This window comes from Adiantum capillus-veneris, chromosome 17 (assembly GCF_014529385.1).
Source record: "Adiantum capillus-veneris isolate H3 chromosome 17, ASM1452938v2, whole genome shotgun sequence".
Taxonomy (NCBI): Eukaryota; Viridiplantae; Streptophyta; class Polypodiopsida; order Polypodiales; family Pteridaceae; genus Adiantum; species Adiantum capillus-veneris.
Genome location: NC_140947.1, coordinates 91905898 through 91923934, shown reverse-complemented (window position 1 = coordinate 91923934; position 18037 = coordinate 91905898). Strand labels below are relative to the sequence as shown.

General features: G+C 44.3%; 1 protein-coding gene across 1 annotated transcript in view; it reads left to right on the top strand.

Moving 5' to 3' along the window:
* LOC147437702 (G1/S-specific cyclin-E protein) overlaps positions 1-18037 on the top strand; it is an 81105-nt gene that overhangs the window by 5593 nt on the left and 57475 nt on the right. The window contains exons 2-4 of the mRNA XM_086487194.1: positions 16061-16202; positions 16280-16585; positions 16760-17978. Of these exons, the coding sequence (XP_086343320.1) occupies positions 16061-16202; positions 16280-16585; positions 16760-17978 (1667 nt within the window). The remainder of the gene's footprint in view (positions 1-16060; positions 16203-16279; positions 16586-16759; positions 17979-18037) is intronic.

Below are 18037 nucleotides of genomic sequence, written 5' to 3'. Positions count from 1 at the left end.
CCTCTCTTGTGAAGAATCTGCCTCACTTCATCTCTCTACCTACCATGCATGGAGGAGCAAGGTAGAAAGGTACGGTTCGGTTTCAATTCGTAAGGTATGTATCTTTGTATTGATAAGATTTAAAGGTATGTAACAATACGTGCCCTTTTTTAAAAAACATAATTTATACGTAAATTTTATATTTTTATAGACATGTCCATTACATAATGTTTGCAGTTACCCTGCTCCATAGACAACCATTCCTAAATCTTAATATTCATATCGCATAAGAATCCATATGAACACTTAACATTAGTCATGATAGCATCAATGACAATTTCAAGGACTCTGATAGTTTGATCTCTGAAACATAAAATACTATCTAGTTAAATCTATGGTAGATGCATACACGAGACAAAATAAAATGAAATCAAATTTACTCTATAATCCAGTATAGTCTATCAATCAACGAAATCACCGATGAGGCTATTGAAATGATACGAAAGACTAAAGTTAAAAAAATTTGAAGTCACATTTCTTCATCGAATGAACGTGAAGAGTGATATGAGGAGGGTATGTTCCCATCTATCAGGACATTGCCCTCATCGTCATAGTCGGGTGCTACAATCGAAGGACTTGGCTCCTGCAATTGGGTTAAGTGTCCTTGAACCCTGAGTGTGAATGAGACGAACAACCTCATTCGCACGCCTCTGGCCTGTGCAAACAATGGGCTTTCCCTTGTGAATGCTCTCTTGTCGTGTAGTACTCTCTGGATCCACAATTGCAAGACGAAGGACAAAGCTATGAGCTCGTGTTTGAGATTGGGTGATCTATTGGTCCACACTCTCAAGCTTTTTGTGCACCTGACGAAGGATCTCCTCCTGCTCTACGCCTCTACCTCCTTTGTGCTTGGATGATCTACCATCTTCAGCTCCGTCCAAGGTTGCATCCGTACGTACGTACGAAACCTTTCCGTACGGTACAACCGTATGGTACGGTTTCCGTACATACTGTACGGTTCAGTACGGCCAGCTTGGTTCGATTTGGGCGAATTTAGAGCGTTTAGGGGTGAAATGTGAACGCGAGCCGTTTTGGGCTTTTGGGTGGTCTGGAAGGCTATTAGCCAAGGGTTGCATGCTTAATACTTATTGCAGGTAACAATTTCCAGCTTTCCAGAGAGCAGCAGATTGCAGTGAACTTCATAGATAGCAGTATCAAGACTTGCACGTGAGCCTTTCCCGCGTAGAAAGGTAAGCTCAGCTCTCTTTCTTATCCTTCCACTCTTTCTTCCTACGTTGCGCGTACTTACTACTCTTCGCGACCCCCTCCCTCTATTCCTCATGTGTTTGCACTCTTCGCAGAAATTCATCATGCCGTGCAAGACCAACCCCAACTGGTAGCTGCACACTAAGATGTTGAGCGTAATCTCGACCGCTTCCCAGCAAGGTTCCAGCACGCGCTTATGGCGATGCAAGTATTGCGGGGTCCAACACACTAGTACCATAACGCGAGTCAAGAGGCACTTGACTGGCATTGGGTGCACTGATCGGATTGGTGCATGTGAAGAAATACCAAAGCCTCATTGAGGAGTATTTTCCGGGTGATGCACCTACAGTGCAAGGTAGTTCCAGCATGCAGGATGCTTTTTTTGGAGACTTCGAGAGTCTGGGTACGTAGACACAGGTCGGAGAAGGTTCGTCTTCCACGCAACCCCTTGCTAGCAAGAAAAGGGCATGTTTTGGCGACGATGACGACCTCTTGCCACGTACAGGTACATCTGACAAACCAAAGCAGACCACTTTGCTTAGTCACATCTCTTCATAGGCTTGGACTAAAGAGCGTCAGAGGGTGGCAGAGATGGAGATATGTCGTACTCTTATTGAGTGCAACATATCTTTCAATGTTTTGTGCACAGATCAATGGAAAAGAATGGTAAAAGCAATTGCACAGGTTGGGCCTACTGACACATGGACCGGTCTTGATTTCACCAAGATGCGGACCACCATGTTAGATGAGCAAAAGGCCTTAATTGAAAAAGCACTTACTCGAGTGAAAGCAGGATGGAAGGAGTTTGGATGCACCATTATCTCAGATGGGTGGGCCGACATTCGTAGACGCCACATAATAAATATTCTTGTGTCCTCTTGTTTGGGCACCTATTTCTTGCGTGCTGTGGATGCAGGAAAAGCAGGGGAGAAGATCACAACTGAGTTTATATATGGTCACATGAAAGCAGCGATAGAGGAGGTTGGCAAGGAGAATGTTGTGCAGGTAGTGACAATAATGCGGCTAATTGCAAGGCAATGGGAATGATGAGGAAGAGTTTCCAGGCATAGTCTGGACTCCATGTGCTGCACATTGTTTAGATTTGCTTATGGAGGATATTGGGAAACTTTCATAGGTGCAGCCCATAGTTGCAGATGCTACAAAGGTCACCACGTTCTTCCGCAAAAAGCATCAGGCTCTTGCTATTTTTCACAGCCATAGCACTTTGGATATATTGCGACCTTCCAAAACCAGGTTTGCGTACATTTACTTGGTTCTTCAGAGGCTCTACAAGCTTAGAGATCCACTCCTTCAGACAGTTGTGGATCCAAAATGGCGGCACATGTCTAAATCCCAGGAGAAGCCTACAAAGCACTTGCAAAGGTGGATCCTTGATGAGAGTTTTTGGCCGGAGGTGCATGCTCTTTCAGTGGCACTTCAACCTGTGTACGTCCTCCTTCGACTTACGGATATGGAGGGTTGCAGATGAAAGACCATACCTCCAAATGCTCTTTGTTGACTGCTGATCGGTAAGAGGTTCCTCCTTTATGTACTACTATGATACTATCTATCAATGATTGAGTCTACACCATAGAGTCTGGACTCTTAATTGCTATGTGGACTCTTAATTGCTATGTAGTATGCTCAACTCAATTTTTAGTCGATCCGATATATTGGAGTGTGTGGAGAGACGATGGACTTTCATGAGCCGTCCCATCCATGGGATGGCCGCCATGCTTCATCCTCTCTACAGGTCGCCAGAGCTATGGAGTGATACCTTCCTCAACACAAAACGATCTGAGTATGTTGGACTCATGTTTTCAGAGGATACTCAGCTTCAGATAGACAGGGAGTTCACCAACTACATGAACGGCATCATCGCTTCCTTTACGAGGGCAGTAGCCTCGAGGAAAGAAGCCATAAAGTTTCCTTTTACGTGGTGGCACTCTTATGGGAGGTTGGTCTTCCTAACCTCTCACGCCATGCTCTTCGTGTTCTTTCTCAGGTAAGAATCCATTTAACATTATATTTTTTCATCTTTATATTATAACGTGACCATAAATTTGTCACGTGCACATCTAACCCTATGTGCATGTGGACAAGCTACTTCAAGTCCAAGGTTCAGGTCAGCTTAGGAAGTGTTCTGGCACCTTTGTGAGCCTGTGCACAGGCCGTGCATGTCCAGGTACTTAGAGTGGTTGCACATAGCATGATCATCAGCATTACAGTCAGTAGCCATCATGAGCATTTTTCAGTGCATAGAACCTATTTTCCCTATTTTAGCCATTTTTCACTTATTATTAATAAGTGACTTTGTTGGGAAACTGGGTAGGGCAGATTTGCTAAGTTAATATATAAGGAAACTGGCAGCCACTCAGTAGAAGCAGAAGAAGCAAGGAGAGCACAAGCAACCTCTTGCAGTAGGCCCTCTAGCACTTCTTCTCAAGCAAGAACCCCCAGCAACTTCAGAGTTTTCTACCAGTAGACCAGCGTTTTCAGCAGATCAACTTCAGCATTTTCAGCCTGCAGTAGACCAACGTTTTCAGCAGATCAAAAACAGCCCCTGCTGTCCAGCGTTTTTCAGTAGACAAACCAGCGTCTTTTCAGCCCTGAACTTAGTGTTTTCAGCCAGCCGTCGTCCTCGTCGTTGTCGCCGCCCTTGTCGTCGCCATCGTCTCCGACCTAAATCCTCATTGCATCATCGCGTCAAGAACTTGCATCAGCACCTTGTATCAGATTTGTGCAATCAATAGCATAGACTACTCTCGCCATCAAGAGGGGCCCTTGGAGGAGGGTTTGACAACTTTTCTGGTGTCGTATTTTTTCTCTCTATCTCTCAGTCTTAGTACTTTCATTCACAGTGTTTACCCACTTGTTTACGATCAATTGCACTCTCTCACTAAAGGAATGGAAGGCTCTCCCTTCCATAAGTAAAAGGAACCCTTGAGCACAGTTCGGAGCACTCATCTCGAGCAAAGTTCAACATTCACTTCCGTTGCACCTTACAAAATTCCACCACTTAATTCTGCGCGCAGGATTTCTCGGCTGGAGCATGTGAGCGCAATTGGAGCTCTTACTGTCTCATTCACACGAAGATTCGAAATCGCCTTAGCACTTCTCAGTTGGAGAAGTTGGTGTTTTGTAGAGCTAACATGAGGCTCGTGCAGAGTTACCAATCTTTGGGGCAACCCAAATAGGTGATTTCGGCATATGGCTGCTTGCATAAACACATATTATATTTTTTTGTTCACTACCATTTATTTTACTCTTCAACATGTGGATGTGACATAGCTCAAGATGGTAGATGATCCTGCTCCAGAGGAGATGGACCGACAAATTAGAGACGAGTAGGAGGCGATTCTCAGAGAGTTGCATAGAGAGCTTGAGTGTGTGGATCGTTGTGTGACTAGATCACGTGCACGAGCTCTCAGCATTCCTCTACGCCCAACGCTTCCAGATCCAGACACTGTGAGACGAGAGAGTATTCGCTGGGGGAAGCTTCCTGTTCGCTCCTCTTGCACGCGAGCAGACGAAGCTGTCCAGCTGTCCGCGATTACAACATATCTGCAAAACAACTCAAGTTAGGTCAAAAATTTCTGAGGGACAATCAATTTTCTCATTCCAAATTGGAGCTCTTGATATCCTAAGTCGTTGGCTTCCCAGAAAAATCTCATCCAATAAGGAGTCTCATTCCAGATTGAAGCTCTTGATATCCTGGGTCGTTGACTTCCATAAGAATCTCATCCAAAAAGGAATATTCAGTGGTTGGCACATCACACATTATACAATGCAACACAAATGCTCACATACTCATGCTACAAGACATTGAAACATAAAGCCGCCGATGAACACTTCCCCCGCAAATAACCATCTTGGTCCGGGCCATGAGTTGTTCAATGACTCCCTCATCACTCCTTCCGCAAATAACCTAAAAAGGTCCGGGCCATGAGATACAGAGGCCTTTTACAACCAAACGTCCCCCAAACCGCAAGCTGCGTCGTTTGGAGGTGCTGAGAGTAACCACTGCTCAAGACTTTTTAATACTCCCCCCGTAAATAACCATCTAGGTCCGGGCCATGAGTAACAACAACAATACTCCCCCCCTAAATAACCACAAGGGTCCGGGCCATGAGTAAAAGCAGCACTTTTCAAACATTCAATCCTCCCCCCGTAAATAACCACAAGAGTCCGGGCCATGAGTATGAGCAAGCATTCTCAAACATCATTTCTCATTACTCCACCCGGGAGTAAAATCACCAAGAATTGAAACCAGTATTAAAACCAGAGTCAAACAATTTAAATCGGCACCAAGACAGGTTCAAAACAGATACCATCCATTTCAAGCAAATTCCAAACACGATCACCAAACAAGTTTTCAAACAGAACTCAAACTTAAAAAAAGCAATCTCGACATCAGTTGAGCTTGAAAAGACGACACCATGAATGGGATGGCTCATGAATGCCCATCGACTCTCTATAATAGCCAAGATCTCAGAATGCCTGCAAAGGAGAGGAGAACATTAAAAAGGCAGAGGAGTTGCAAAGGCAAACATTGAAAAGGCAAAGGAGTTGTAAGTAGCTAAGATCTTACTGTTATGGTGTTAGCATGCTACAAGAAGTGTCACAAGTTTGTTGACGTGGCACCCCTAGGGGGTTAGACACATCAAACAACTTTGGGCATCCGAACGAAGACTAAAAAAAATGTGACATGGCATGGCTGTGTGGACGTAGTGGAAATCATAGGCCAGGCTCATGTGGCACTGTATGGACCACTGCAAAACGTGGAACCAGCTTTCGGAGACAGTTTTTGGCCCAATTGCTTTGGGGATAGAAGCTTTTCATGTACACTGCTTTTTTGTTTTTTCTATACTCACGATTGTGAGTGGACTTGTTAGATTGATTTAGAAAAGAATATAGAATCAACCTCAAGCACTACATGTGCCTTGAGGGGGCATAGCGTCCAAAAGGAGCCTTGTACAAAAACGCAGCAAGATATACAAAGAGCTCTAAGAAGTACCTCCAAAGGAGCCGATGCAGCTAAGTGCAAGTTCCCATTGTTTGGCAGTAGCGGTTGCCCCTCTATAGTCCTACAACATACATGAGCTCGGTGCTTTCACGCAGAATATCATCGAATTGAGCCACAACATATATTCCTCCAAATACGTGCCGATTCCTGGCTTTCCATGTCTGGTTCAGATAACAAATGGTAATCTGGGGGCAAACTACAATGGCTTGGTTTTGTGATCGACTCCCTCCCAAGATCGGGTCGTTTGTATAGAAATAATTTTCCAGGTCTTCCTCACCCATTTGCAGATTTTTGTGGCCAGACCCTGGACGGCATGGCAGTTTTTGAATAGATGTAGGGGATCCTCTGAAGTTGTCCTGCAACTACAGCAGGAGTCGGTCCCAATCACTCTAAGGAAAATCTTGTTCTTAGCCATAGTTACCCGGAACGGGAAATTAGAACGGGGAACAGGGAATGGGGAACAGGGAACGACAACATGCATGAATTGCCATTCCTTGTTTTAGATACTCACGTCTGAAACACGGAACGGGGATTCGGAATGGGAAATTAGGATGGGAACGGGAGCGGGGACCTGAAAATGGCCATTCACTGCAACTATATTCTTAGCACCTTCCATGTAAACATGTTCACGAAATTCGGCCATTTGGTCTCCTGTACGACCTTAACACACTTCCGCCCTTTTCTGACCAATTCGCCTTCCATATCTTGACGAGAGGAGCGAGCCAGTCTACTTTGTATACCGGCTTGTTATAGGTATCTTGGGTCTCAGAGAGTGCAAACACTTTGTCTTGTAGCCAATGCCAAGCTTTCCAATCTAGCTTTGACCCGGTCATAGGCGTAGGTGTGTAGGAGAGAGCTTCCAAGACTCTACTCACCAGAAGTCTTTCGTACTCAATTGCTAATTTCCTTCCAGTAGAGTTTTTTGTCATCGTAGAGATGTGAAAGTTTGGAGATCCCTTTGTTACTTACCTTTCGCGCCACTTCTATCCAAAAAGGGTTCAAAGTTTCCCTTCCAAGCTTGGAGAGCTGTCACAGGCTTGGGCACCCCAAGTCGGAAATCTGGCACGACACACTTAAAATACTTCACAACTTTAAAATTATAGTTCAATTTGGTCGACACGGCTCGGCGTAGTTTCGTGCCGAGAGAGATTGGCCCCAAAGATTGGCACCCCTTTCGGAATTTCTTTTATATTAATGCCTGAGCGAAGTACAACTCCCGAAAATCCTCTGCTCTTAGACTCTGCGTCCAGATGCTCTGAAGAGTCAGGCCCCTTGGGTCCTTTTATTCTTACAAGGGATGCCCCAAAAGCTTCTAACTCAAAAGCAAGTAGTCCCAAAAGCAATTGGTCAAAAATCTGCCAGCAAAAGCACTCAACGCAATTTACAGAAATTCGTACAGGTTGCCACGTCAGCACCTATCAGCGCAAATCCAAGAAATCCGTACTGTTTGTCCACGTCAACAATCAACGCAAATCCAAGAAATGTGTACTGCTGCCACGTAGCATCTGTCAGTGTGAAATCCGGGTGCAATCTTCCACGCCATCATCCGTATTGTCCGCTGGTGGTCATGCCACATCATCGTTTTGTGACATACCCCCCTCTTGAAAGAATTGTAATCGCCGTCGATTACGCCTGCAAAATCAGACGTAAGCCATAGACCAGTTTAGTAGACATTGACTCCAAGTACCGACGCACTAGACGACACAAATCCAACACTTGTACAAAGACGACAGTCACATCACATCACATCACATCACATTCATATCACATCACATCACATTCAGATCACATCACATAGAATCTAGGATCGTGATTCCTGGCAACATATTTAGCAATCGCATCTAGATGCGCACCGGACCTCACTGAGGTTGATTTGACTAATCCCATACTGCGATCACGTCCATGGATTCTGTTTTGATCTAGGACATGATTCCTGGCAACATGTTTAGCATTCACATCTAGATCTATCCCAGATCTCACTGATGTCAAATCGACTAATCCCATATTGCGATCATGTCCATAGATTTCCGAGACCGAAATGCTGCAGCCATTTGGTCGATCATTTTATCTACACTCAAGCACTGTTGTGTGCAAGTAATCATTTCCGGGAATCCCAATCGATCACACATTGAGTTCATACTGAAAAGAGTGGTTCAATCATTCAGTCCTAGCTATGCAGCCATCTCATCCCGCAGGAACTCTGGATGCTCCAAAATCATCTCATTCTCGATCCTGTTATCTGCACAATGCACACAAATAGCAAGTTCTTTTAGAAAACATTAATTTCATATATAAATCAGGCTCATCTTCGAAAATCCCTATTTCAGAGCTCTTCATTCACACACTTAGTTCATACTGAACACAGTGTTTCAATTATCTAGTCATCTCATCTACCCAAAAGTCTTGATGCACCTAGTTCCCTGTGTAGCCATCTCATCCCGAAGGAACTCTTGATGCGCTCACAACAGTATCTAGTCATCTCATTCATATGGGACTCTTGATGCACTAATCATCATCATTCATTCAAAGTTCATGATTCTTATCTCGAATCGTGATCGGGTTCATTCCGGAGGTGTCATCGCTCCCAATTCGTCATCATCTTATTCTCAATTTCACCTGTAAAACAGACAAAATTTTAAGCAAATGGTTCTCTTCTTTGCAAAAGAGTCGAGGTCTAGTTCCATGTTTCCAAATGCTTTCATATGCTTGTTCCTCGCGATATTAGTACTTTTTTCAGTTTCCTTTCCAAAATTTGTTTTGGAGCGAGTATCTCTTTGCCCTGTAATATCTCCTCTGAGAGGTGTTATCTCTGTTAGATTCTCAACGAAAACCCATGTGTAATTTGGGATTCTTTATGGCTTATGCCTTGTAAGAGAGAGCGATGCAGACAGAAGCGCACCCAATGTGCGATGAAGTAAGGGTGGGAGTGGCTAATAAGTGACCTGTCCAAAATTATGTCCAAGTGCCCTGTCTACTCTTTGATAGGACCATTATGCTGTGAGAGAAGCACACGTCTGATCCTCTGATACCAGTGTCACAGACTTGAGCACCCCAAGTGGGAAATCTGGCATGACACATGAGAGAATCACTTAAATTACTTCACAACTTTAAAATTAGAGTTCAATTTGGTCGACACGGCTCGGCGTAGTTCCATGCCAAGAGAGGTTGGTCCCAAAGATTGACGCCCCTTTCGGTATTTCTTTTATATTAATGCTTGAGCAAAGTATAACTTCTGAGGGGTCCTCTGCTCTCAAATTTCGCGTCCAGATGCTCTAAAGAGTCAGGCCCCTTGGGTCTTTTTATTCTTACAAGGGATGCCCCAAAAGTAGAACCCCAAAAGCTTTTAACTCAAAAGCAAGTAGTCTCAAAAGCAACCGGTCAAAAATCTGCCAGCAAAAGCACTCAATGCAATTTACGAAAATCCGTACAGGCTACCACGTCAGCTTTTGTCAGCGCAAATCCAAGAAATCCGTATTGTCTGTCCACGTTAGCAGTTAGCACAAAATTAGGAAATCCATATTGTTGCCACTTGGCATTTGTCAGCGTGGAATCCGGGTGCAGTCTGCCGCGTCATCATCCGTATTGTCCGCGGGTGGTCATGCCGCATCACCATTTTGTGACAAGAGCTAGGGGGGCTGGTGTAAAGGAGCACCTGAAGTATCTGACAATTTCTCCCCATTCTAGAGCCTTGTTGCTTTGTTGCACTTTTGTGCAATTTCCTCTGTGCAGCTCCTAAGCTTAAGGACAATCCAGGTAGGCATCATAATTTTATCATGCACTTTTGCCTCCTTCCATGTGCCTTCCTGAGAGACGAGCTTTGCTTTGTTGATGATGTCCTAGGCCATGACCACTCATTATTGCCTTTGATTAGTCAAGGAGACAACTAGTTTGGCACACATGGCTTCTGCATGCAACACAGGGTCCATCATCCAAATGCAGCCTTGGTTCTTGGGTCTCGCCACCCATTCCCGTTTCCCCCAGTGGCAAGGACTTCCCCTGACCATTCGGCGAGGTTGAACGAGTCGCTTTCCAAGAGCGAAATCAATCTCTTTTTTTTCTCAATATTGCACATCAAATCGAAAACAGTAGCGGACAGTTGGTTGAGCTTGAGAGCTCCTCTTAACATGTGTGAGGTGGCTTTAATAAAGAGCAGCAACTCGCCCGCAAACAGTTTTCAAGCAAGTGTTTTCCCCCCGGTAGTGATAGACCTTGAATTTTCCCTTTTGCCACACTGTCCTTGAGCGAGGTAACCAAGTGTGTGAGCCAATTGCAAAAAGCAATGGGGCAAGGGGTCAACGTTGCTTGATGGATCTTTTGACTTAAAACATTCCCACAATCTTGCTGTTCAAGAGGAGCTTAGAGTAGCTTCCCTCCCCAAGCGCGTAAACTATCATGCATATTTTGCACCCCAACGCCTTCACGATAGCAACAATGTATGACCACGAGATTCTGTCATAAGCCTCTTGGTCAAGTTGAAGTAGAATACAATCTTGCTTGGTGAAATTAGCATACTCAATACCGACCATCGTCGCCAGACTGCTGTCATAAGTAGATCATCCTTTGATAAATCCTTGCTGATGGGGGGTGATGACTTTGTCCAAGATTGGAGCCAGCCTTAGTGCGATAACCTTAGCAATGATCTTGTAGGCTACTGTCATCATAGTAATAGGGTGCCGGTGTTTGAGCAGCAGACTAATTTAGGAATAGGTTCCACAAAGAGCTTTGCCAAGATTTGGTCATTATTAGTTAAGGGCAGCCCTTAAATCTCCCCTCTCGCAGCACTGGCTTAGGCATAGAAGGACAATTTCTTGCTAACATAGTCTGAGATATGACAAATTTTGTAATGCTAGGGCATCCCCAAAATAACATCACATCCTTGTATCGGAGCAACTAGGAAAGACTCGATCATAGTACTTTCCGATCTTTAAATTCAGATGTTCTTGAATAGGAGTAGAGTTTGTGGTCAACCCCTCAAAGGCTGAGCCAGAGTTGATCGGAGTTCCCAACCTCTATGGAGTGAGACCAAGAGATTGTGAGGTGTCCAACGAAATGAAGTTGTCTGTCGAGCCTAGATCAAACAAAAGTAGGACTCTTTGCCCATTCAAACTGCCCCACCCTTTTAAGAGCTACCGCTCACCTTTCTCCTTCCTGGTGGTAGCTTGTACATTAGGAACTGGATTTGACGCAAGAGGCGGAGAATCTCTCTTGAGATGTGGGCAGTCTGGTTTCCTGTGGCCTCTCTCACCACAAAAGAAACATTTTTACTCTTCCATGCAGACCTTTATTTGAGAGGGAGTAAGATATTAACTTTTCTTAGCTCCCTTTGGCTTCTTTTCTTGACCTTTGGGCTGATTTGAAGGCCGCTTTCGAGAGGGAGTATCCGTCTTAGTAGAGAGAGCCTTTTGCTTTACATAAAAGGTACTAAACTTTTTGCTAAATGGACAATTTTCTTATTTTCTAGAGTAATTTCTATTTATTGAAATTAGGATATTTAAATGTGTACACTTGTATTGTAATGGTGAAGAACTGTAGATCTATTGGAATTGATAAAAGCCATCAAGAACGAACAACTCTCATGTGTCATATGATGGGTGGTATTAAGCATCACGAAGGAGTTGTACCGTTAGTTTGGTGGGAGAGATCGGGAAGTGGATATTCTTGATGCGTCACATGGTGGGTGATGAGAGCATCAGAAAGAGAATATTCCATTGGTATGGCAAGAAATCGGAACTGGAAAAAGGAATATGCGTAAAGATGCAAGCACAAGAATTAAGATGGGTTTTGAGAAGCTTTTTCTAAAAGCGAAATATTTTTTTAAATTACTTTCCGAAAAAAGCAGATGCTTTCTCGCGAGGAATTTGTGTCTGCATCGCATCTGTGTGTGAGAACTGCATCCAGGGACGCCTGGGAAGTATTGTTTTGCATCAGTTTTCAGATCACTGTGTTTTATTGAGTTTTTTGACAAGTTCACATTATTTAAAAAAAAATTGCCCGGCCGTCCACTTCATAAGTGGGAAGCCAATTATTAAAATAAAGCAAGGCTTCTAAAGTAAAAGACCAGCACTAGCTATGGGCTGAAAATAAAAACGTATGATCTCTCTCTCTCTCTCTCGGCCAAAACTACCGCCAGCTCCCTCTCTCCTCTAGCGCTCCCTCTGCTGCTATTGTTACCGGCTTCCCAGGAGTCTATAAATTCAGCCAACGTTCTCCCTCTGTCTCCTAGTTTTACCAACGCTAGTTCTTGAAGACTCTACCGTTGGGAATCTGCAAGTAATCGTGCTTGGAGCGACAGGTACTTATTGTGAATACGCTCTACGAGTTTTGTGTTTGTGCTTTTGCTGGTATTCTGTCACAGAGGAGCAAGAAGGCGTCAACCTATGCTGAGGGATTCCAGAAATGGAATCAAGAACGGTTTGTGTAGTCTCACACTCCGTGTGTAGATGGAATTGAGAGCTCGTCTCTCAAAATTTCCCGCACGGGAAGGAATTGACCATTGAGTGAGAGATTTAGAACGGAGTGGTTACTGCGGTTCTCATGCTTGTAAAAAGATTCTTCCTAATAAAGATTCTCTTTAGGGGGAGGGGGGACCAGCCCATCTTCTGGTTCCCAATACTGTGTCGATCTTCTCCCACGTCTCTTTTGGTTGAAAGTCTATTTATTTTTCAGCTTGTTGATTATTCGTGTGTGCTCCCGTTTGTGACTTTGATATCAGAGCTCGGATTCCTCTCTCTCTCTCTCTCTGTGTGTAAAGGAGGACGATTCTGGGAAGGAATGGGAAGAACCATGATGAACCACGAAAGAACTGTTGAAGATGAACTTCAATAAGTACGAGTTTAACTCACGGAATTGCAACAGCTTCTCGTGCTGCCGGCTGTCCAAAAGGTTTTGGAAGGAATCAAGAATGCGCAAGGAACAGGTGCCGATGGGCGTTAGGAAAATCCTGCTGGTGGTAACAACCCATAGGAGGAAAACGCGGAAAGAGGTGCCGAAGCGCACAAGGGATCCCCAGATCGGAACAAACGGCCTTCCTAGAGCAAGGGCAAGGAAAAAGAACTCTCTTTGAACTAAAGTAAGGATGTTTCTATCTCTTCTTCATAAAACTCCTACTACAGTCTACTTCCCTATTAATACTAAAGAGAATCCCAAGTTCAAGAATGATAACCGTAAGCATCACCACAAGATGCGGGTTTTCAAATCTGGTGACAAGGAATGCAAGTTTGACAGTTACATAGATCGGACAGACATCTCCAAGGCACGATCTTTCATTAGACACTTTGAAGATGCCTTTGCCAGTGAAAACTTCACGGAAAAATCCAAGTTGCGTCATGTTGGGATGTATCTCAAGGAGACGGCAAGCAACCGGTGGTTATCCAAGATTTTGGAAGGTACACAAGTTAGAACGTGGGCTCAATTCAAATCTGAATTCTATGAACAATTTCTTCCGCCCGACTTCGAGAAGGACATTCGACATTCGGAAGGAATGTGTTAGATTTACACCACTCTGTTGCTTCACAGGTCTAGGGCCTACATGTACTGCTAGTGTGCCTACGGGCTGGCCACAAATGCTTGCATATGCATATAGGCTGCACTATGCGGCTGGATGTGGGCGGCCGCCCGCCTTCTTTTGTCCGGGCGCCCGTCCTATATTTTTGTTATGCTGGGTCGTGAAGCACTTTCTGGCATTGCTTGACCCCCTCCTTGGGCACCTATTTATGAAGCCGGGGGGGGGGGGGTGTACCCACATATCAATTGTACACAACCTTTCATTGGCGTTTTTTGTCTATGGTAAGTAGGGGGGCTGATCGCCCCCTCTTCCACATCTAGCGTTTCTCTCTCTCTCTCTCTCTCTCTTATCCGAGCAGAGCTAGTGGCCCCCCCACTTGTGGTGGAGGCGCTCACCAGATCAGTCTCCTTCATAAACCGCACATGGGAACTTCCTAGAGACAGATATGTGTCTAGAGACAGATGTGTCTCTCTCTCTCTCTCTTTCTCTCTCTCTCTCTCTCTCTCTCTCTCTCTCTCTCTCTCTCTCTCTCTCTCTCTCTCTCTCTTATCCGAGCAGAGCTAGCGGCCCCCCCACTTGTGGTGGAGGCGCTCACCAGATCAGTCTCCTTCATAAACCGCACATGGGAACTTCCTAGAGACAGATATGCTCGCATAGCACTTGAATCCTCTCGACAGTTAGCCATACAAGGAGATACAACATGCTGGTATGGGGAGATGACATCATGGTTTCAGGCACATGGGTTCAACATAGACCGGCTGCCACCATTCCATTACTCATTGGATGCACCATCTCTCACCCTTACACAATCAAAGATCACCAAGCTCATACGCCAAGACCTCACCCAGCTAGACACCAGAAGGACATGGATACAACCAGCACAGGAATTGGGCACGAAGATGGCTTTCTACAAAGACCACCTTCTCCAGCTTACGGAAGATGGTTTTGTGGCGAGACCCAGATACATGGATACCCACTTGTCTCATGGGATACGATGTGCTATTGGCCAGTTACGCACATCTTCTCACCAGTTGCGGATTGAGACGGGGAGATACAGCAGAGTACCAACAGAGGACAGGACATGCCCCTTGTGTAACATGGAACCTGAGACAGAGCTACACTATACATGTCGCTGCCCCGTCTACTACGAGATACAAGGCTGCTTCCATTGCTTGTTCAGAGAAGGTTTTGGACCACTCTCAAGAGTCATGGGATACGAAGATCAGAGATGTCTGGGTTTGTTCTTGCTTGAGCTGCGCAGACATAGAGATAGCCTGATGAATGGCGAGGCTAGCCAGTCTCAAAGACGGATCACAGACTTCTTCAGAGTAGACACGGGACAGCCGCAAGAGCCACTCCCACAGCAGAGCTCCCCCTCGTCTCACACCAGAGGCACACTGATTGACCGAGCGATTGAACTGGGGAAATCTAGGCGCCCGCGACTGCGAAGAACTACACAGCATCGACGGAGGCTACGACAGAAAATTCGGAGCACGCTGGGTAGGCATGCACGACGCCCGGTTAGACTACTGACCATGGAGGAAACTGATGAGATTCGCCAACGACCGATGCTAGATCTCTTGTGATTCAGCTATCCCAACAAGCCGCCCATTTTTTTGCTTAGTCTTTTGCTTGGTTCACATCAATCAACTTAGGACCCCATAGTATATATCTTTGTTTTGTACTGTTGTTAGGTTATTTTGTTACTCTGACTTTGTATCAGATCCACCACTTTGTAACTTTCGGGTCTCATAGGTCATTATGGCCTTTTGAAGACGTTAATATAACATTTCATTTCATTTCTCTCTCTCACAACTTTCGCACGCGCTCTCTCACATGGTATCAGCAGCTTTCCATGGCCTGGGACAACGCATCTCCGCATCAGGTACTTCTCCCAAGATCAGCCAGCGTTTTTTTTGGAATGCTGGATCAGCAAGCGTTTTTTGCAATACTTCTTTCGCATAAACAAAACAAGAGAGCAGGGGGAAGAGGAATTGGGTTGAAAGTAACCTTAGACTTTGCCTAACAATTCAGTAACGTGGCTGAAAAGGATCTTAGTGTGAGGTGTTTAGTCTTAGAGGGACAACCGTTAGAGAGTCCTTTTTCACTTTTGTTGGTAAATGCTTATTTGTGTAGGGAGTTTTAAATTGCTCTTAACTGAACTGAGAATATGTGCCTGTTTAGTTCTGAACTTATTTGCTACTTTGTGAACTTGATATGTCGATGTCATATGAGCATGCATGCGCTTCTTCTAGGATATACATGACTATTTTATGACACTACAGGGATATGCAGTCTTATGTATCGAAACTTTACGTATATGTTGGAAAGGAAAAACTGGTGTTTTTTGTTGATAATGGGCCTTGGAGTGCTGAGAGAAGCCTGCGCTCAAAACCTGTTGAATTATGGCAGTTAATGGTTACTCAGGTTGGTTTACTCTATCTGTTTTTACCCTCCGATGTGAAGTCTGGTGAGGATGCTAATGCTAGTCACATTTTATGCAGTCAAGGATCTCACCATTTGCTAACCGAAACGTGAGGTCTCGTCTTATAGAGAGAATACATGGAGAAAGTGATGAAAATATGCATAAAAATAAGGATGATTTTTCTTCAGCAGAAAGATGGAGCTTGAAGCGGAGATTGTTCCACAAGGACCAAAACAACTTGATCAAGTTTTTCCATGATCTTTTTCAAATTCGATTGAGGTCTGTAGTCCCCATGCAGGAGCTCTCACATTTCCTTTATGGCTGTGTCACATTTGAACTAGAGTGGAAAGACATAAGGGGGATCAATTATTTGAATGAATTACAGGTAATATATGTTTTTCTGGTTTTGACTAATGCCATTTCACATGCATGTTTACTTATTATCTCTCTCTTTACAATCTGCCCCCTTGGTGTTGGTTTAAGAAAAATCTGAATCATTATACTTGACCACCTGAAAGGTATGGTTTTTGAAGTGTGTTATTCAAAATTTATGGTTCAGACAGATACATCTGTAGCATTGGAGTTGAAGCTTTTGGCGAAGCGTGACTTTGGTGACATGAAAGAGGCCACTGCGTTTTATGGGCTTGAGCATCCTGACTCTGACGTTTCTTTGACAAGTTTGGATGGGATATGTTCATCCCCCAAGAGACTTCTACAAAATGAAAGTTTGGAAAGTAGCTTTTTCGGTGCAGATGAAGACTTATCTTCAGGGACCTCATCCTCTGATGAGTTCTTTTCAGATCTTAGTATCTCAGTAATGGATCCAAGCTATCTTCATGACACTTCTGATTCCAGTGTGGAGCTCTATGATGCTGTCTGCCATCTTGGAGCAGCTTCTCTTGGCACAGATTCCTGCAGTTGTAGTACTGCGATGAAAAATAGCGGGATTATGGAGGAAGAGTGCATTCTTGATGCATTTGAAGGTAGCTGCAGTATTGAAAAACTCTCTAATTCTGCTGAAAACTGGCCCATCATTGAAGACAAGAAATGCGGAATGACTTCTGGAGCAATCAGTTCTGATATCCCCGATGATGTCAGTTCGTCTAGCAGTTTGCAGAGTGCTGATGATGAGCAGGAGTTACTTGTTTACACAGATACTCTGCTAATTTTTCGGTTTTGTGACCCAATATTACCATACAAGTTAAAAGACATTATCACTGCTGATCAAACGCTTCTGAAAATGTTGGAATCAGGGCTACCATCTTGGGTCATCTTTCTGCAGTCTTATCCTGTTTTCAGAAGCCTTTACAGGCCTTGGATGCGACCCTTGGCAAAGACATTGTATATTTTAGTGTCAATTGTCACAGTCATCATCGGGTTTTATGATCTATACAAGAATGTTCCAGTTTTGAAAGCCACCGCCGCCCGCATTTGTGGCCCTTTCTTTGAATGGATAGAAGCTTGGGAAATGGTCTCAAGGGTCAAATACCTTGGAACTGTCCTTTTCTTGCAGAACTGGGAGAAGGCTTTTCGTTGGTTGCTTTTGGTCTTTAGCACCATAAGGAAATTGTCAAACCTCATTTTCCAGCCACTGCTTGAACCGCTGGAAGACTTGGCAGAAATTGTGTGGCCAGCGTGGAATGCAATATTAGATGCAGTATGGGGCCTTGTGAGTCTGCTCTGGATGACGTGTATGTCAATCTATGAGTACACAAACTTCATCTTGCAACTCATAGTCTTACCATTTATTTGGTTACTCACTGCCATATCGAGCTTAGGTAAACTTAAAAGTAAATAAAAATAAAAATTGTTCTTTCTAGTTGGTTATTTTGAATGT